The sequence below is a fragment of the Urocitellus parryii genome, unplaced genomic scaffold (genome assembly GCF_045843805.1).
Source record: "Urocitellus parryii isolate mUroPar1 unplaced genomic scaffold, mUroPar1.hap1 Scaffold_2214, whole genome shotgun sequence".
NCBI classification, from domain to species: Eukaryota; Metazoa; Chordata; class Mammalia; order Rodentia; family Sciuridae; genus Urocitellus; species Urocitellus parryii.
In genome coordinates this window covers 78,235-99,601 of record NW_027552350.1, presented here as the reverse complement: position 1 = coordinate 99,601, position 21,367 = coordinate 78,235, and the positions used below count along the sequence as shown (strand labels likewise).

The 21,367-nt window shown below is 34.4% G+C and overlaps 1 protein-coding gene across 1 annotated transcript in view; it reads right to left on the bottom strand.

Moving 5' to 3' along the window:
• The window catches only part of LOC144251797 (ankyrin repeat domain-containing protein 26-like), a 42,974-nt gene that overhangs the window by 14,705 nt on the left and 6,902 nt on the right, over nucleotides 1-21,367 (bottom strand). The window contains exons 5-9 of the mRNA XM_077794520.1: nucleotides 17,271-17,344; nucleotides 10,586-10,679; nucleotides 8,365-8,457; nucleotides 6,398-6,468; nucleotides 1,346-1,509 (exon numbers count right to left, since the gene is read on the bottom strand). Of these exons, the coding sequence (XP_077650646.1) occupies nucleotides 1,346-1,509; nucleotides 6,398-6,468; nucleotides 8,365-8,434 (305 nt within the window). The 5' untranslated portion in view covers nucleotides 8,435-8,457; nucleotides 10,586-10,679; nucleotides 17,271-17,344. The remainder of the gene's footprint in view (nucleotides 1-1,345; nucleotides 1,510-6,397; nucleotides 6,469-8,364; nucleotides 8,458-10,585; nucleotides 10,680-17,270; nucleotides 17,345-21,367) is intronic.

The window sequence follows — 21,367 nt, the reverse complement described above, 5'->3', positions numbered from 1 at the left end:
ATATAATGTATTATATAAAGGAAGAAACTAGGCAAAGAAAGGCCAAGTAACTTGCTTAAAGGCATAGAAATGGTCAGCAGCAAACCCCAAATATAGATTCCAGGTTCTAAACGTGTGTATCACAATATACTATGAAAAGTAATAATTCTCTTCTGGTGTTTTTAAGACACAGAATAGCAGATCAATCTACATTATCATTCCATATCTGGTGATAATTATAAATAATAATTTTTGAATTGTGCCAATATGTTTTAAAACATAGTTTAAAAGCTAGTTTAGTTTTGGTAAACTAAAGATTTGGGTTTTTTTCTAAAGAAATTTATCAACAGGTATGATAATCCAACAGTGTATTCATGCATTTCACAAATACTTCCTGAGCACAAAATCCATTTTCAATGCCACTGTTGGTATGGGGAAGCAAGGTTTGTATACTTTAGAATATCAAAGCAATATTTAGTAGTAGGTTGTGGATAGTTCACTTTTCTGTTGTGCACCAACAAACTTTCAATTTTCCTGAGAATCTAAACACCTATCAAGTTGATACACCTGATATTTTAGAGCACCATACAAAATCATATCTATATACATGATGTTACTCTCAAGAATTAGAACAAAATTTGTTTAAGAGGTGTCATGCAACTGTTATAAGTGTACTTTAATGTGAAATTGACAGTATGTTATAGAACCAACCTCATTTTTTAAATGATTGCTTACTACATTACTTTATAGATATGGAAATTTAACTGTTTCCTTATTGATAGGAATTTAGATTCTCAATGATATAACAGTGCTATAATAAATACCCTTAAATAAATAAATAAATAAATGTGTGTGTGTGTACTTAACACATATATTGCATTTAATGTTCCTGTTATGCATATGAAAAATATTCATATATATGATATGCATTATGTATATCATATAATATTTGTCCTTAATATATGTGGGCAGGCATGCATTTACAAGTATATTTTCCATTCCAAGAAGGATCCAGGAATAGAAGTGAGGCTGTTAGGTTTGACGAATAATATTCTAAATCTTTGGTACATGCCTCTAAATTACCCTTCCAAAAGTGCTTATAAACTTAATTTATAAACACTGTATGAGAATGTTCTCTTCATCACAGTTCCCTATCTTAGTTATTACATTTTAAATAAAATTTATCAATACATTCATAATAAAATGGTATCTCATTGTTTACTTTCATTTTTTTCTGGAAACATTGCAAGTTTGAATATCCCCAGGTAAAGCTTAATGTTTCTCAATCGTGAATGTTAGACCAAATTAGAATGAGATTTAGAGGAGAATAACAATTATCTACTGTGGAGTACTGCCACACGCTTACCCATCATGTTCTTGACACTTCGTAAGACAAAACGGCTCATGATCATTTTTTCTTCTCTTTCTCTGTTCCATGGGTTCATCATTATAATCAGTGTCTTCAGTACGTTCACATAGGTTTTGTGATTCTTTTGTTTCAATTGGGTGCTTCATCTTTTTTTCCTCTACCTTTAATGAATGATAAGGATGATCATGCTACTTTCTAATAAAAAAGTTTTCTTTTTTTTCTGCTTTTATCCTTGATTTTACCTCCTGATTTAGTTTAATTGTCATTATTTCAGCCCATAAAATATTTTGAGCTTCCTTTAATTTTATAAAATATCATTGAAAATTTTTGCCAATTCTGCTTCATTTTTGTTGGAGCGGAAATAATAAGAGTTTTCCAAAATTTCAAATAGAACAATTTTTCATTCCATGCTTTTATTTTGAGCCATTTTTGCTATCTAGCATTTGCACTCCCTGTAGCTCTGGCAGACATAAAAAGAAAAGGATAGGAAAGGAGTCCTCTTCTGTCTTTCCTACCTGGATTATACATTGAACACCCAAATTCAGGGACTGAGTCATTGTTGAGCCTCAGTAAAGAGAAAGATTTCCCCTTTCTGCATTAAGCTAGTCTCCAACCTCCCCCACCTTGCCTTGTGCAATTCTTTTGTCATTTGGATACAGGGAGAGCAAAACAGTGAAGGTGCTCATTACAACATATGAACTAAAATTTGCTGCAACACAAGGAGCAGGACAAAATTGCTACCTTGTAACTATGAAATGCTGGAAAATGAGATGCTTCCCAGACTGGTTATCTGCATTAGCCCCATTATCTACTTGGGAGTAAAACCAAGAAAGTTTTAATGACTCCCAATTGGCACTACCTAGCATTTTGGTAGCATGGAAAGTTACCACAATTCTGCATCCGATAAATTATCCAGAAAAAGTAAACCAATTATTTCTTGGGAGATGGGAAGCCTCCTAGTTCATATGCTACTACATTTATTTTTAAAAGGATATGTCTAGATTTTGTCTATATTTAAAACTTAGAACTTCAGACATCCATGTTCTGCATTGGAGTCAAGTACAAAATTTGGGGCTGAGATTTAATGCTTCTTTATGTGATAAGATCAAACATATCAAGATTAACAAATTTTTCAAAACAACCTAAAGTAAAGGGCTGACTGAAACAGAAACACTTAACAGAAGTGACTTTAAAAGAAGTATATATACTTGTAAAAGATATTTAAAGTGCTCATATTAGAATTATGTTTCAATGGTTTGGTAAAACAGATAAATTTATACAGATAAAAGCACAATAAACAGATTGGTTTGTCTGAAAACATATCTCAAATCTAGGCACATGGATATATTCCATCTCAGCCATAACTTTCCCTTACATTTCCTTTGTGTGTGTGTGTTGTGTGTTTGTATGTGTATCTATGTGTAAATAAATGTGAATTAATCTTACACCAAGAGGGAGAAAAAAAAAACACCTCAAGCTTATTACATTCTGTCAGCAACTTCTTTATGCTTATCTTGGTTGAGAAGGTCATATGGTATAGGACTAAATTACTTTCCCAGTTCACAGGCAACTTGTAAGATTGATTGACTTAAGATGATGAGAAAGAAAGATCATGAGAATGTTTTCCTGAAATTCTCTTTATGGAGAGAGAAGAAAGCATAAATTTCTAGACAGAATTTCTTATTCAGATAATATCATTTAATACATGAGCTTTTTCAAAGCAGGAAATCAGAATACAATTGATACTGAGAAAAATCAAGAGTAGTAACAAGAGAATAGCTCTCCCATTTTGAAGGTGAACATTTTCTTTCTCTAATGTCAAGACCTCTACCTGAGACATGCCTATCTCATTCCTAAACCTTCCCTTGTTTTGCAGTAAGTGTTCACCTATACATCTTATCCTTTTATTATTCTATCACTAAGTGGTAGAGAGAAACTCACCTTTTCTAATTCAGTTCCCATGCTCTTACAGCTATAGCACTGCATCACATGATGGATTCTGGGACAAAATTTGATTTGATTTTGTTTTCTTACAAGTGTCATTAACAGTATAAATACTGTGCCTTTTTATTTGAGTAATTTGATTCACTTCTTGGGATTAGGTAAGATGTGAATCAAGATGGCTTTTGACTTACTAGACCCTAAGCATGGGTCCAGCATTTAAATTCCAACTAGGAGTACTTATGTTCATAGTTACTTTTATTTGTAGATCAAATCCTTGGTCTTCTCTCATTGTAACTATAACAACTTCTAGTTTTTAATTTTCTGTATTATTATAAAAATTCTCCTCAGTGTTAGAAGAATGTTCAGTTTCTAGTTTGTTATGTTCAGGCTTTAATTTATTTTCACTTCGATGCATCTTAGCAAATGACTGGTGAGAATGTTTTAGGGACCCAGAGCATATATGAGAAGGAGAGAATTTTGAAGACTGGGTTCTTTGTGTTTAAGACATTTCTGCATTACTACAGGGATAGACACTCCAGAAGCAACTTTTTCCTCAAATCAAGTACATAACTTCTCAAATTAGAGAGTGTTTTCCTTTAAATTGATTCTTCCTCTGGAGTTAACACATTTTAAGAGCCAATATCAATACGCACCAAGCAAGACAGTGTGTGGATGTGAAGGACCTGAGGAGCAAAAACAGGTGGTCTCCACTGGATGGCAGGGACACACAAGGGCCTGTCAAAGTGAGTTGGGGCCCTCCTACCAGCACAGCTGGGCAGCCCCTCCTCACACACCCAGCTCTGACCCTGAGCCACCCTCCTCAGGGTTCAAATACCCTCCCTGAACTCTCCCTACTAAGGTGCTGTTCCTGAGTAACTCTTGACTTTCTCATCACCCTTCTTCCTTCATCTGGGCCACAGGAATTTTCCTGTGGAAATCAAAGAATTCTAAGTCCTTTAGAGACTGAAGATGGCAGAGCAGGCACAGCCCTCCACCCCTACAAAGTCCAGAAAGGAAGCAGTGAAGTAAGAGCTACCAGACAGAATGAGACTATAATTTTCTACCTGGCCTATAGGTAGCTACTCTCCTATCAAAGTAGGCATCAAGCCAGAATTAATCAGAAAAGACAAACTGGGTTATTTCATACTTATTAAGGGAATCAACCAACAACAAGATGAAACGATTGTCTTTGTGCCCCAAACATTGGTGTACTGATGAACAAAAAGCAAGCCTTTCTCAATATTCTAAAGAATCGAATAGAACTCAATACAGTAATACTGGGTGATTTCAACAAACCATGTCATTATTTGATAGGTCATCCAAACATAAACCAAGAGTAAAAAGTAGAATTAATGAAATAAATTAACAGACATCTATAGAATATTTCATCTATTGAAGTGAATTCATTTTACCCTCAAAGGCACATGAAACTTTCTCTAAAACAGATAATATTTGGGAGCACAAAGAAAGTCTTAGCAAATACAAAAAGAGGTAATTCCTTGCATTCTATCAGATAATGATGGAATGAAATTAGGAGTTAAGAACCAGATAAAAATTAGAGGCCATTTTAACACCTTGAAATGAAGTAATACACTTTTCTATCAGGAACTGGCCAAAGAAGAAATTGGGGAAGAAATTAAATTATTAAAAACAAATGAGAATAGAACAATACCAAGACCTCTAGGACTGTATGAAGGCAGTCCTAGTGGGAAATTTATAGCATTTATACATTAAAATAAAAGAAAAATACCAAACAAAAAAAAATCTAACATTATATTTTAATACCATCAAAAAGAACACTATAATTCCAAAATCAGTAGAAGATAGGTAATAATTAAGATCAGAGCTTAAATTCATGCAATTGAGAGTTAAAAAGCAATACAAAGGATAAATGCAACAAAGTTGATTCTTAAAAAAGATGAACAAGAGTGATAAACCCTTAACCAAACTAATCAAAGAGAGAGAAGTCCCATTCACCTTAAAACACTGGAGAAACTTAGGATAAAAGGAACAACCTCAACATTGTAAAGGCCAATATGAAAATCCAAAGCCAATGTCATACTGAATGGAGGAAAACCTCAGAGCATTTGCTCTGAACACTGGGAAAACTACACACCAAATAAAGAAGAATGCAACTAGATCCATATCTTCACAATGCACATGGTTCAATTCAAAGTGGATCAAAGACCTAGGAATTATACTAGAAATTTTGCACCTGCTAGAAGAAATCATAGGCTCAACACTCCAACAAATTGGTAGAGGCAACAACTTCCTTAACAAGACTCCTAAAGGGCAAGGAATGAAATTAATAATCAATTAATTGGGACAGCATCAAATTACAAAGCTTATGTAAAGCAAAAACAAGTAATAAATGGGAAAAATAACTAAATTTATAATTCTCAAAAAAGAAATGCAAATGGCCAACAAGGATATGAAAAGATGTTCAACAACCCTAGAAATGATCAAGAATACAAACCATAATAAATGTTAGTGGAACTTCAAATTAACACAAACACTCTGGAAAACAATATGGAGATTCCTCAAGAGACTAGGAATGCAATACCCTATGACCCAGCTATCCCATGCCTCAATAATTATCCAAAAGAACAAAAGTCAACATACTATAGTTGTATAGCAGCACAATTTACAGCAGCACAATTTTCAGTAGCCAAATATGAACCCCGCCCATGTGCTTGTTAACAGATGAATGGATAAAGAAAAATAATGTGGCACATGTACACAATGGAGTTTTACTCAGTCGTAAGCAATAATGACATGATGGCATTTGCTGGTAAATGGATGGAATTGCAGAATATCATGCTCAATGAAATAAGCCGGACTCAGAGAGTCAAGAATGTTTTCCTATATGCAATATTCTGACAAATTGACCTCTTTTCTAAGGATAAAATTTAGGTATAAGTTGCTACGTTACCAGACATATTTTAAGATTAATCATAAGTTAAAAGACTTTGAAAATCAATATTAAAATATTATCTATTGATTCTGAAAGAATATTCTGAATGGTAATTGCATTTGGCATATACTAATTACTAAGCAAAGAAAACAATATGAGAGCAGGAATTTAAATGTACATGTTTTACATACCAGTAACTGGTTACTTTCAGATCCTTCAAGTATATTTTGCTCTTCATTTGATGTAATTTCTAAATGTGGTGCTGTTGAAAAATATACTGGTAAATAAATACTAAATAAAAAGATGTAATACTCTATCAAATTGGAATTAAAGAAGCCAACCATCATCATCATTATCGTCATAATAAAAATTTATATTTATTTTCCCAATAAATAATTCAAATGAAGCTTAATCTTTATCTGAATATCTACTTCTTTTTATCTTATTTTATTTTGTTGCAGTTCATCTCATTTGGTTTAGTTTTCACTGATATGTGTGTGTGCCTATGTGCTACAGGGTAGAACCCAGGGCCTTGTACATGCTTCGCAAGTACTCTACCACTGAGTTCCATCCCATGCCTTTTAATTTTATTTTGAGACATTGTCTTTCCACAGTGTGTAGGCTGGCCTCAAACCTTCCATTTTCCTACCTCAGCCTGCTGAGTAGCTGAGATTACAGGTGAGCTCCAAGTCACTAAGCAAATATGGATTTTTCCAGGAAATAATTCTACTTATCTAAAAGAAATCACTTGGACAGGCTCTAGAGGTCACCAGGTTCCATGCATACAGTGGTTTCAAAGACTCATCCACAAATGCACCCATTCAATAGAAATGATCAAATACTGAGAGACAAAATATAAAAATACCAAAGAAACATAGACGTTTACACTGTTCTCTGTTTTCTAACTCACATCTCATAAGAGTAACTTATTAACAACTTTCAACTTTTCATCATTGATACTTTCAAAAATTACTGATACTTTCTATACTTTCATTTGTAAACACCCTCTTCCTTATTTCTGAAATAGTTTTGTGGACTTTTCTGACAAACTACTTTTCTAAATTTTAGAGTCAGTCTGCTAAGTAAATTCTTCTATTATTATGAATTTTGCACAAAAAAACTGTTATTTCTTTCCTTGGGGTAATTGGTTTTTCTTTATTGATTTTTCTACCATAACTTTACCATCTGAAGAAAAAAATTATTTATTTACATGTCAATCCTATTTGAACCTAGACTTGTGGGGACAATCTTTTGTGTCACCTGGTATGAATAAACAGTCTTTATTTCTTTATTGAATTGCTTATTGAATTCCTTATAAATGCTAGGGTGACTAAAAGGTGTCTGGGATGGCTTTTCTAGAGATAATACCTGAGCTGAGACTTACAGGGTGAGGGTAGCCTGCCAGAGTGCAGGAAAGTGTGAGAGCATGACAAGCAATAGCAGGAGAGGCATTCAAGTATTAAACAGGTTGTGTGCTTGTTTAAAAATATAGGTTACTGGTGAATAGTAATGCCAGAGGAAAGTGTAGATAGGGGAAAGGGTTAAAGACAGAGTTAGGCAAAAGTCATATTACAACAGCATTAGTGATAACTTTCTGACACTTGCCCATTAATGTTGTTTAAGGAATGGTGCAAGGGCATAACTGCAAGGGAAAGAAGATTACATAAACACATTTCTCTAAATGCTATGCATACAGCGAATGTCAGGGGCATTTGGATAAATGAAAGAAGATGAACAAGCCTGAGGGAATAGTGCAAAATTCAGATGATGCATGCCTGAAATGAAGGAATTCTTATAAAAATATTTTGTGTGTCCTTTGTAAAATTCATTTTAATTGAATGAATTCATGTATAAATCTGATTCCCTGGTAAATGAGACTCTGCTCAGTCTATAAAAAGATACCAAATGATATGTGAAACGAATAACATGGACTAAGTTGCTTTTTTTCACTTTGTATTTGTTTACTTTTATACATTTATATTACAGGTATGGAACATATTCCTCAAACTGTCCTGCAATTTAAGAAGTACAAAGTATGCTAAAAGCCTGATGGAATGAATATACACTTCTCATTAAAGAAAATTTGCTCAATTGATCAGTTTAGCTATTTGCTTTGAGAAAAACTGTTCACTAAAAAAATATTCTTGATTTTACATACCCTCACGGGATCCTGATGCATTTACATTTCTTATATAAATGTAAATTTTCAGGCCACTTGATGCACTCATGTAAGAAGATGTAGGAACTTCACCTAAGAAATTATATATAGTAATCTTACAATTTTAGAATATGATAATCAAAAAGAAAGCAGTAAATACAGTCAGAATTAGATATCAATACCCTTTATATTTCAAAATCAGCATGATTGATATTCAAAGTAATAATTTTGGTATTCAAGGAATAAACTCTCTAATTTATTTTGTTTCCAGCATTACTCTGGTGTGGTGTATCTTCTCAGTCTTTAAAAGATTTTAGTAAAATGACTATCTCATTAAAAATTAGGTTATAGGGCTGGGGTTGTAGCTCAGTGGTAGAGTAGTTGCCTAGCACATGTGAGCCACTGAATTTGATCCTTAGCACCTAATAATAAGGAAAGAAAGAAAGAAAGAAAGAAAGAAAGAAAGAAAGAAAGAAAGAAAGAGAGAGAGAGAGAGAAAGAAAGAAAGAAAGAAAGAAAGAAAGAAAGAAAGAAAGAAAGAAAGAAAGAAAAAGGTATATTTTGTCAATCACAACTAAAAGTTATAAGAAAAAAGTAGGTTATATTACCAAGGATGGGATGTAGCTCAGTAACAGTGTTCATTCCTATCAAGACCAATGGCAGGGGTTCCATCCCAAGCCCCAATAAAAAAGGAGGTAAAAAATACTAGGGGAACAATTAGCTATCATTTCAAAAACAGTCAATGCTCTTATGACAACATAAGTCTCATATGAGTAGCTAATATCAATGAAATATATGTCCCTGTTACTCCAATCCCAACAATTCCTCCTGCTTCCAATAATGTCTGTAGCAGCCATAACCTAATATTTGGATTAAAAGGGAAGAAATATACTGAAGCCACATGAATTAAATTTTATCAAATTTCCTCATCATTAAGTTCCAAGTTAATTAGCTTACATTTTTTCTTTCCTTCCTTATTTATGCTGCCATTCTGCTTTTAAAAAAACAATCTCTAGACTGGTTGTTTTGATACTTTCCATTTTACATTCTTTGGATTATTCCCATTACTTTCTTCCTCCCTGTTCATTTAGCAATAGCATCTGAGGCTTATAACTTCTACTACTGCATCTTTCCCCCCTTCCTCTTGACAAGGAACATGCATAGATATAAAAGCAAGCTTTTTTTCTGCCTTGATCTTACTGTATCTTCAACTATTATTCCAAGGCCCTTCTTCCAGATTTCTTTAAAGGTACACTGGGGCTAATTAGAATGAGATCTGGAAACCAGAACTACTGCAATCACCTTACAATGTATTCAAAATGTAGAACCACCATCCTAATTATTCACAATGTGCAATTTTAACATGCCCCCCCCACACACAGAGATGATTCATTAAAGATTGAGAATCTCTGGTCTGTACTGAATCTGCCTTCACTTCCTCTAACTTCTCTCTTTTTTTTGTGTGTGTGAAATCTAGCCTCATGTTCCTCCCTATCACACCCCCCAAGTTGAAACTGTATAAGAAGTCACAAACTGTCTAATGAACATTTTATCAGGTTGTGATTTTCTTGTCTTTCCATAAATAATCTTACAATTTCTTCTCCATTATCTAGTACTGGACTATATGATCCTGTCCTAGGAAATAGCAACACTTTAAAATGACACCTAACTATAGATGCAAATAGCTGTTATATGTGGTAAATTAAACAGCTTTGTGTGTTCAGGTATTTCAATCCCTAATGCTTTTCCAACAGTGAGGGAGATGGGAGGAATGGGAAAATTTTGTTCTACTTCTTGGACAAGTTTTGGTTCTAGAAGCTCACAAATTCTTCCCACATTTAATATGCTGCTCATGCTCTTTCTAAAGTAGTAATGAATTCAATTGTATCAGACTGCTCATTTTTCCTTCATTTATTCCCTCTATCTTCTGCCTTTCTTAGTCTCCATTTCCTCTTCTTTCTTTTTATTATTTACCAACTTTCCTCTGGGATTAGCATGTCTGGAAAAGGAACTAATAATTAATTTCCTTTAGTGACATTCCCAACTTAACCTGTAGTTGAAAAGTAATAAGTTATACCACTTAGTATCATTTCACTTCTCTTCTTCCTTACTATTTAATAGTCACTTTTGTCAGTTATTAAAACATGCCAGTGCTCATGTCTTAAGCAAACATTTAGTTCAAAGAACTTGGAACTAAATTGTTATACTGCATAGTTCTTACCTTTTATATGACCACTTACTGTACGCTTTTCTCTTTGATCTGAAGGCGCAGATAGATGTCCAACATAGCTCAGTGAAGGACTCTCACAAATATTCTGGTGGAATGAATGTCAATAGTGAGTTGCATAAAGATTTCCTATTCACATACTCTGAAGACATCTAAATTACCATTTTGGGAATCAATGAAAATTAAAAACAATTATTTATTGAAAACCAAAACTTTTCAAGAAAGGAACTTCATATAAGCACTCAAGATGAAGCCTAACTTTTGTCTTCCTATGGCTACTGGCTCTGAACACTGAGCATGGAAGGAAACACAGAAAACATATTTAGAGAAAGTAGAAACCAGTGTCATGTTTCAACAAAGAACCAACTTCAGTATGCCTAGCTACTTTACATTCCCCACCAATAACTTTTAAAAACTACATAGTTTACCATAATTTTATAGATACACTTTTTATATAAACATTCAACATTTAAAATACTACAATGACAGACTATTTTAGTGCTAAAATAAGATAACTGACAAGACTTTGGAGGATGTCATGTGGGACTAAAATTAGAATATGTCACAGCTGCTTCACTTAGGTTAAAAAAGGCTTAGGAAAATTTAAATATTTTTTGCAAAATTTTTTATTGCAATGAAAGTAGTTGAGGCCTGGGGTCATGGCTTAGTGGTGGAGTGCTTGCCTAGCATGTGTGAGGCGCTGGGTTCCATTGTCAGCACCACAGAAAAATAAATAAAGGTTCATCAAGAATTAAAAAAAAAAAACATTTTATTTTATTTTTTAAAAAAACAGAAAGTAATCAAAGAGATGGATAAACTACTGAGAAGAATTTTTGTTTACTTAGATAACAGTACTTATCTTTTAGGTACAGTGGGTACATTTTTTTTTCATTTAAGAAAGAACATCAGGGCTGGGGCTGTATGTAGCGCAATGGTGAAGCATTTACCTACCACAGGTGAGGCACTGGGTTTGATCCTCAGCACCACATAAAAATAAACAAATAACATAAAGTTATGTTGTCCATCTACAACTACAAAAACATTTATTAAGAAATAATATTAAAAATATATACTCATGTAGAAAACAGGCAGTGTAGAAACATTCAGTACCTCCTGAAAGCTATCTCAGTGGAATTTAATCAACACTTGTGTAAATGCACAAGGACATGGATGGGCATCTGTGGGTAAGCACTGGGTCACAACTTTAGAATAATAACAGAACTCATAAAAAGAAAACATCCCAGGAGTGCATAGGACAGAGTGATGTTAGAAAGGGGAAACTCCTCTAAATGTGAGAAACCCATCAATCTCAACAAAATTTAATCTACTATAGGCCAAATGAACAGTCAAGGCAAAGGCTGACTTGGATTCTGCACAAGCTGGCACTAGAAATTTGGGGCTCTTCAGGTTCTTCCTGACAGATTCTAATGCTTGGACAGGGAAACATCCTCACCAGGGCTCCTTTGTCTACACCTTCTGAATAGTAGATCAGAAACCCCTCTAATTATTAATAATTATAGTTCCAAGATTAAACTAATACACTAATTCACTGGATGAGCAGAGACCTACCTCAAGATCATGTCAGATCATGCCCCATAGAGAAATTGAGACACAGATCTGTTGAGAACTCTGGGCAGCTGGAGAAGCAGTCAAGTGGTTTTCATAAGGGACAAAAACCCAGGGCACTTTCACTTAAATGCTGTTCAAGCTCTGTGAGTATCAAGTTTGTATCTACTACAAACCCTGGGCTTGGATGTGAGAGTCTTCTGTGTGCAAAATCTGCCACCTCATGGATCCCTAGTGTTGATTCACCTGATCTGTCTTGCTAGGCTGTGTCATATTTTCTTCCTAAGTGCTCATTCTGTGTCCTTCCTAAGGGTGCCAATTTGATCTAAGAGCAACCTTAAACATTTGTAGGAAAACCATTCTTCCAACATAGATAGCTTGCTCCCCTGCTAGAATGTCCAAACAAGCTCTCCAAAAATGTTGGTGAGTGCAATCCCCACTAGAGACCAGATCTACCAGATGTGGACACTCCACCATATTCTGAGACATTAGGAGAAGTGTGGCCACCTCCACCAAGAAAGGGGGTCTAGTCACCTCCCTACAGATTCAGAGAGACCTTTCAGGGGTAGTCACAATGGGAAAAGGTTCATGGCTGACACTTTGTGCAGGGGAAAAATCTTCCAACACACAGTGGTCATCTCTCTTAACTGGGTTGGTGGGCTCCCACTCTGAAAATTAGTTTGAGCCAAGAAAAGAGAGTGTTGTACAGAAATGTTGAAAACTCTGGTTGGTAGGAAATACAATCCATTTGATGGCCAGTCTGTAGATTGGAGGTCAAGGAAATCAATGCCCATTTCTAATATGTGGTTTGAACTTCATGGCAGGGATAAAAGTAACTGTATATTGGATCCTGAGGGAGAAGGGTCCAGGAACAGTGAGGCAGAATCTGGAAGACTAATGGTCTGTAGTACTGAATGGTCCACAGCCTCCTTAGGCAAAACGTTTGAGCACCCAGCTCCTACAAGAGCAATGCCTCCAACTGAGGTATAAATACGTACATAAAAAATAGCAATTTTTAAAAAGGAAGGTGAAATTACTATTGTGACTGGCAACTTTTCCTTAGTAAGCCCTATAGGGAAAGGAAGAGAGGAGCTCAGCCTACACTGATTTACTACCAGGGTTAACCTATTCAGTCCGGTGATAGAAAGGAACATATTGACATGCAATCACTCCCATGAAATCTCCTTCCAATGGTGGATTATAAAATTACAAGACTCAGAAGAATGTGTTTGTATCTTAATTACATCAGTAAGGAGCAATGTTAAACTTTTATGGTTTTTGATCTTGCTTTCTGTAACATTTTGATACAGTTTTTACACATTATGTGTCACATTTCTAAGTTTAGGTAATATTTGCATTATCTCTTTGGTATTTGTAGCTTTGTACTCATTTTCACATGTACTCCTATCCTTTCTCTTCTTTATTTCCTTTTCTCCTCAGTTTTTTTTTTTTGAAATTTTTATTTGCTCTTTTTAGTTATACATTACAGTAGAATCTATTTTGATATACTGATATAAGCATGAAATATCTTATTCTAATTAGGATCCCAGTCTTGTGGATGTACATGATAGTGAGATTCATTGTAGTGTATTCATATGTACATAGGAAAACTATGTCAGACTAATTCCACTGTCTTTCCTATTTCTACCCACCTTCCTTCCCTTCATTCCCCATTTCCAATCCATTGAACTTCTATTCTTGCTTTTCACATATCAGAGAGAGCATTCAACCTTTGGTATTTGGGCATTGGCTTATTTCACTTAACACGACAGTCTCCAGATCTATCCCTTTACCAGCAAATATCATAAAGTCACATATATATATATATATATATATATATATAATATATATGTTATATAAATACATATATATTGATATATCTCACAACTTCTTTATCCATTCATCAATTGATTAGCATCTAGGTTGGTTCCATAGCTTAGCTATTGTGCATTGTACTGGTACAAGCAATGATGTGGTTGCATCACTGTAGTAGGCTGACATTAAGTCTTTTGGATATATAACAAGAAGTGAGATAACTGGGTCAAATGGTGGCTCAATTGCTACTTCATGAGGAATCTCTGTACTGTGTTCCAGAGTGGTTGCACTATTTTGAAGTGTAGCCAACAATGTCCAAATGCTCCCTTTTACCCACATACTTGCCAACATTCATTGTTACTTATAGTCATGACAGTTGCCATTCTGATTGGAGATATAATCTCAGCATAGTTTTATTTTGCATTTCTGTAATTTCTAGAGATGTTGAACATTTTTTCATATATTTTTTGACCTTTATATTTCTTCTTTTGATAATATCTGTTTAGTTCTTTTGCCCACTTATTGATGGTGTTATTTGTTCTTTTGGTGTTGAGATTTTTTAATTCTTCATACATCCGGGAAATTAATGCCGTGTCTGAGGTGTGGTCGACAAAGTTTTCTCCCATTCTTCAGGCTCTCATCACATTCTTGATTGTTTCCTTTGCTGTGAAGAAGTTTTTAGTTTGATAGCATTCCCTTTATTGATTCTTGTTTTTAATTCTTGTGCTTTAGGAATCTTGTTGAGGAATCCGTTCCTAAGCAGACTTTTTCTTCTAGATTATGAAGAGTGTCTGGTCTAATTCCTAGGTTTCTGATACATCTTGAATTGACTTTTGTGCAGTGTGAGAGATAAGAGTTTCATTTTATTTTTCTACTTGTGCATTTTCAGTTTTCCCAGCGCCATTGGTTGAAGCAGTTTTTTTTTTTTTTCAGTGTATATTTTTGGCGCCTTTGTCGAGTGTGAAATTACTGTATTTGTGTGTTTATCTCTGTGCCTTCTATTCTATTCCTTTGATCATCATGCCTGTTTTGATGCCAATATCATGCTCTTTTTGTTACTGTAGCTCTGTAATATAATTTAATGTCTGTGTTATGATGCTTCCTGATTCACTTTTCTTGTTCAGGTTTGCTTTAGCTATTCTGGGCCTCTTATTTCTCCTAACAAATTTCATGACTGCTTCTTCTATTTCTATAAATAGTGATATTGTATTTTAATAGGAATTGCACTACATTTGTACTATGCTTTTGGTAGTATGTCCATTTTGATAATATTAATTGTGCCTATTCAAGGACATGTGAGATCTTTCCGTCTTCTAAGGTCTTCTTCAATTTCTTTCTTTAGTGTTCTCTAGTTTTTATTATGGAGGTCTTTCATCTCCTTTGTTAGATTGATTCCCATGTATTTTTTGAGGCTTATATGAATGAGATATTTTCCTTAATTTCTCTATCAGCTGATTTATCATTGAAATATAGGAATGCATTTGATTTCTGGTTGTTAATTTTGTAACCTGCTACTTTGCTGAATTCATTTTTGAACTCTAGAAATTTTCTAGTGGTGATTTTGGGTCTTCTAAATACAGGATCATGTCATGTCATAGGCAATCATAAATACTTCTAGCTCTTCTTTTGTATCCCTTTAATTTTGTATCCCTTTCCTTTCTTTCTTTTTCCTAATCACTCTGGCCAGTTTTTCTAGAAATATGTTAAATAGAAACAGTGAAAGGGCAGCCCTGTCTTGTTCCAGTTTTTAGAGGGAATGCTGTCTTCATTTAAAATGACATTGGCCTTGGTTTTGTCATATATATAACTCATACAATTCTGAGGGATGCTCCTCATTTACCTAACTTTTCTAGTATTTTAAAACTGAGTGAATGCTGTGCTTTATTGAGTACTTTCTTTGCATTTATTGTGATACTCATGTGAGTCTACTTATGTGATAAATACATTTACTGACTTCCAATGTTAAAAAAGCCTTGCATGCCTTGCATAAAATCCTCTGGATCATTGTGCACTGTCTTTTTAAAGTACTTTTTTATGTGATTTGCCAGTATTTATTAAGAATTTCAGTGTCTATGTTCACCAAGAATATTGGTCCCAAGTTTTCTTTCTTTGATGTGTCTTTGTTCAGTTTTGGAATCAGAATGATACTAAACTAGCTTCATAGAATGAGTTTGGATGGGTTCCTCATGTGTTCTTATCTGTCCCTGCCCTCCCATGCTTTTTTTCTTCTTCTAATTTCTGGCTAATGATGGTTGCACTATTACTAATGATAAATTCTTTAGCCAGTTACTTTTACATTGTTATTCTTACTTCATTTCATTGTAGATGGTAGTTTAAAGAGGTTGTTTTCAATAAAGAATTGTTTTAAGCATATATATGTTTTGCATGTTAGGTTGTCAAACTGACTGATGGTTGTTATCTCCTGTGAGAAAGACATCAATGAGTATGGAAACTAAATTGGGGATTTTACACTGAGATGTAACCTGTGACCAGGATGTAACCTGTGACTACCCCATGGAAAAAGTGGTTCAGTAAAAGACCTATCTATAACAGTGGAAGAGGAATCTATCTGTACATAAGCACAAACCTCAGCATAGAAAAAAAAGGCAACATGAGTGAACAATGCATTGATAAGACACTTCCAAATCTTCATTACTACCAAACAACTGAATCTGTAGATTCATTTTCTATTGTCCTCTTAAGATGATGGATAAAAGTGTTTAATGAGTTGTATCAATTGCTACACTGAATGCAAATGGGTGTTTGTACTCTAATAACAAAGATTCAATTCTGGTAGGCATGATGACCTTCATTTTCATTAGCGTTTTTATTATAATCCTTTTATCTGCCTTTCCATATGCTCCAAAGTCAAGCAGAATAAGCTCTTGAACTATGGCAATTAGTCACTGGTTATATTAAACTAAAAGTTTTGAGTGACTGGGAATGACCACTCTCTTTCACAATGAGTATAATTAAGCTGCCATCAACTTGACATTTGTTCCTAATTTCAATTGTTTATTCATAAGCCCAAATTTTTCCTTTATCATTTACAGATATTATACAAATGGGAGCACATTCAATAATCTTAAAGTGGCCTCACTTCAAAGGATAAATGTTTTGCCATTTTACTATGGAAAATAAACACATTTTAAGATACATAACCATTTATAATGTTTTAAATTAAAAATTAATCTATGATGTATAGATATATAAATCAATTCTGAAAGGCAATTGCATTTGAACTACTCTACATTACTAAAGCATAGTAACCAGTATGAAACCATATATAATTACACACATGTGGCTGTTTCTTTTCTGGGCCGTTAAGCCTTCTCTGGTGGTTCTCTGATTCTACTTCCACATGTAGTGCTGCTGAAGAAAAGTAAACAGTTATTAAACAATATAGAGGGCACAGAAAGAGCAATAGTCTAATAAAACAATAGTAATATCTTTTTATTTTATCAATTAGTAATTTTAATGGACCATAATCTTTAGTTAAATATGTACTTCCTTTATTCTTATTTTATTATCTTAAATCTCATTTGATTTTATGTCTGTGATTGTGTGTGTGTGTGTGTGTGTGTGTGTGTGTGTATTGCTAGAGATTCAACCCAGGGTCTTGGTTGGCACCTGCTCTACCACGGAGGTCATTCCACAGGTCTTTTTAGTTTATTTCATGACAGGGTCTGTCTCCAGCACCCTACTGGCCTGAAACCTACCAGCAGTCTGCATCAGCCTCCCAAGTCACTATAAATGTAGTGTGCTCCACAGCACCACCTAGGATTATTTCTTTAGGAAATACTTCTATTCATCCTGAAATTAATCAAAACACCTGGTGGGACACTACATGTCACCAGCTTTAATGCATACAAACATCTCAAATGTTAATCCACAAATTTATCTACTCAAATGAAAAAAATCCCCAGAAATTAAATTTGAAAGTGCCATAAAAATAAAATTCAAGCCATACACTCTTCTATACCTCTTGATAGAGAATATGAATCATCTACTTTTCACCATTAATGGCTTCAAAAATTACTGATAACTTCTCACATCTTTATCAGTTAACTCCCTGTTAATCATATCTGAGGTGGTATTCCTTTTCTGTCCCTGAGACTCAGTTTGCTCTGTGAAATCCTACTTGATTATGGCTATCATTCCTTATGATGACATTAATGAGGGCTTCTTTCCTTGAGCCTACTTTACCAATTCATCAACTTCCCTACTATTATTTCACCACTAGAGACATCAACGATTTCTTTACAAGTAAATCTCTTTTGCTGCTTAACTGGAAGGGACAATCTTTTAGGTCATCTGGTGTAAACTGTCTATTCACTGGACCCTCTAAGTGTTGATTGAGCTCCTGGTAGTGCTAGTATGAATAAAAGGTGCCAGGGATGGTTTTTCTGGAGGTATTCCTGAGCTGAGACTTAAGAGGTGAGGGTAGCCCAGCCAGAGTGCAGGAAAGGGTACAAGCAAGACAGGAAGTAGCAAGAGAGAAGGATGAGTATTAAATGGGGTGTGTGCTTGCCCCAAAATATAGGAATTAGTGAGGAGTAAGGCCAGAGGGAAGGGAAGACAGGAAAGGACTAATGATAGAGAGTTGGGCAAAAGTCATATTATGAAAGCACTAGAGGTAACATTGAAATACTTGCCCATTCATGTCCTTTAGTGGTTCATGAACATAATTTCATGGGAGCTAGATTTTTCTAAATGCTATGTGTATAGTGAATGTCAGGCACATCTGGATAAATGAAAGGAGATGAACAAGTACAAGGGAATATGCAACATTAAGAAGATGCCTGCCTGAAATGAAGAAATTCCCACAAAAAATATTCAATATAAACAATATTATAAAATAAGTTTTTATTCAATGAATATCGGTATAAATGTGATTGCCTAGTAAATGAGAATCTGCTTAATTCTCTACAAAAGTATCAAATGATTTGTGAGGTGAATAACAGGGACTGTGTAAGTTGCTTGTGTTTACTTGGTTGGTTTTCACTTTTATATGTTCCTAGGTCCAGGACACTCATTTAGGTGTTTTGTTAATAATTTCCTGATTCTTGGATCTATCAAGCTCAACAATGAATAAGACAAGGATAGGGGTGAGGCTCCGTTGTAGGGAATCTTCTTAGCATGCAAAAGGCCCTGATTTCAAACCCCTTTCATTAAAAAGAACAAAAGGAAGTAAGAACACTAAATTCAATGGTACAAGTAAGTACCTGTAAATTTATAGCTCTTAGGAAATACCCTGGAAATAATTGATTTTCTTCTATAAAAAAACAGTACAAGATGATAATGTACAGGAAAGAGAAAAACATGAAATAGGTGTGATTTCAAAGTACAAACCCAATCAAGTCAGGGAATAAGGGCACTGACTTAACAGATACATAAAGTTGAACTAATGTTCAATGATATTATCTGCATAAACTTGGTGTCAAGTTAGTACTAAAACTGGTTTTTAAGGAGAGTTGTTCTCTCAGTTTTAAAAACTTGTCTCTAACTCATGGAATCAGGGACAACTTTTGTTTTACCCCAAGAATAAGAGATTGCAATGTGCACCAATGTCCAGCAATTCAGTAAGAATTTTTCTAACATATTACAGTCTAAAAACATCAAATTCTGAATCCCTAAAAATTTCTGGGAATTCAAGCGGTGTAAGGATAAGTGTAGGAACATTCAAGATTAAGATCATTTTTTTGTAATTGTATATATCTTTTTTTTTTCAAACACGGATACTAAACATTGGCATTTTCCAAGTTTTCTCAAATATTCCCACCAAACATGGAAAAAGAAAAGAAATAAAAATCGAAAGTCTTGGATAAGCAGGATTAATATTATCAAAATGACCAAACTACCAAAAGCGCTTTATAGATTTAATGCAATTCCAATTTAAACCAATGATATTCCTCATAGAAATAGAAAAAGCAACCATGAAATTCATTTGGATAAATAAGAGGCACAGAATAGCCAAAGCAAACCTTAGGAAGAAGAGTGAAGAAGGTGGCATCACTGTACCAGAACTTAAACTATACTACAGAGCTATAGTAATAAAAACAACATGGTATTGGCACCAAAATAGATATGTAGATCAATGGAACAGAATAGAGGACACAGTCACAAATCTACATAAATAGAGTTATCTCTTACTAGACAAAGGCACCAATAACATGCATTGTAGAAAAGTGGTACTAGGAAAACTAGAAATCCATATGCAGCAAAATGAAATTAAACCTCTATCTTTCACCCTGCACAAAACTCAGCTCAAAATGGATCAAGGAACTAGGAATTAGACCAGACTCTGCACCTAATAGAAGAAAAAGCAGGCTCAAATCTTCATCATGTCAGCTTAGGATCTGATTCCTAAAGTGCAAGAAATAAAATCAAGAATCAATAAATGGAAAGTATTCAAACTAAAATGCTGCTTCTCAGCAAAAGAAAATATCAATGAGGTGAAGAAAGAACCTATTTAAGGAACAAATTTTTAGTACATTCACATCAAATAGAGAAGTAATCATCAGGATATATAAAGAACACAAAAACTTAACACCAACACTTAACACCTACCTAAAAGCAAGCAACCCAATCAATAAATGGGCTAAGGAAATGAGCAGAGACTTCACAGACGAAGATATACAATTGTTCAACAAATGTATGAAAAACTGTTCAACATCTCTAGCAATTAAAGAAATGCAAATCTAAACTAAGTTTTCTTCTCACTCTAGTAATAATGGCAATTATCAAGAATTTAAGCAACAATAAGTGCTGGCAAGGATTTGGGAAAAAACGTATACCATTCATTGCTGGTGGGATTGGAAAATAGTGGAAGCACTTTGGAAAGCAATATGAAGATTCCTTAGAAAACTTGGAATGGAACCACCATTTGACCCAGCTATCCCATTCCTCGGCATATACCCCAAAGACTTCAAATCAGCATTCCATAGTTATGTAGCCATCTCAATATATATAGCAGCTCAATTTACAATGGCTAAACTGTGGAACCCACATAGATGCCCTTCAATAGATGATGGAAAGAAACTGGTTTATATACACAATGGAATATTAAAGATCAGCCTTAAAGAATGAAATTATGGCATTTACAGGTAAATGAATGGAGTTGGAGAATATCATACTGTCTGAAGTAAGCCTACCCCACAAAACCAAAAGGTAAATGTACTCTTTGATAAGTGGTTGTTCCTCCATAATGGGAGCAGGGGGAGGAAAGGGAAGAATGGAGGAACTTTAGGTTGAGCAGAGGCAGGAAGGAGAGGGGAGAAGGTGTGTGTTGGGGAGAAGATGGTGGAATGAAACAGACAGTATTACTCCATGTAAAGGTATGATTCCATGTATCATGTGACTCTACATCATGTACAACCATAGCAATGAAAAGTT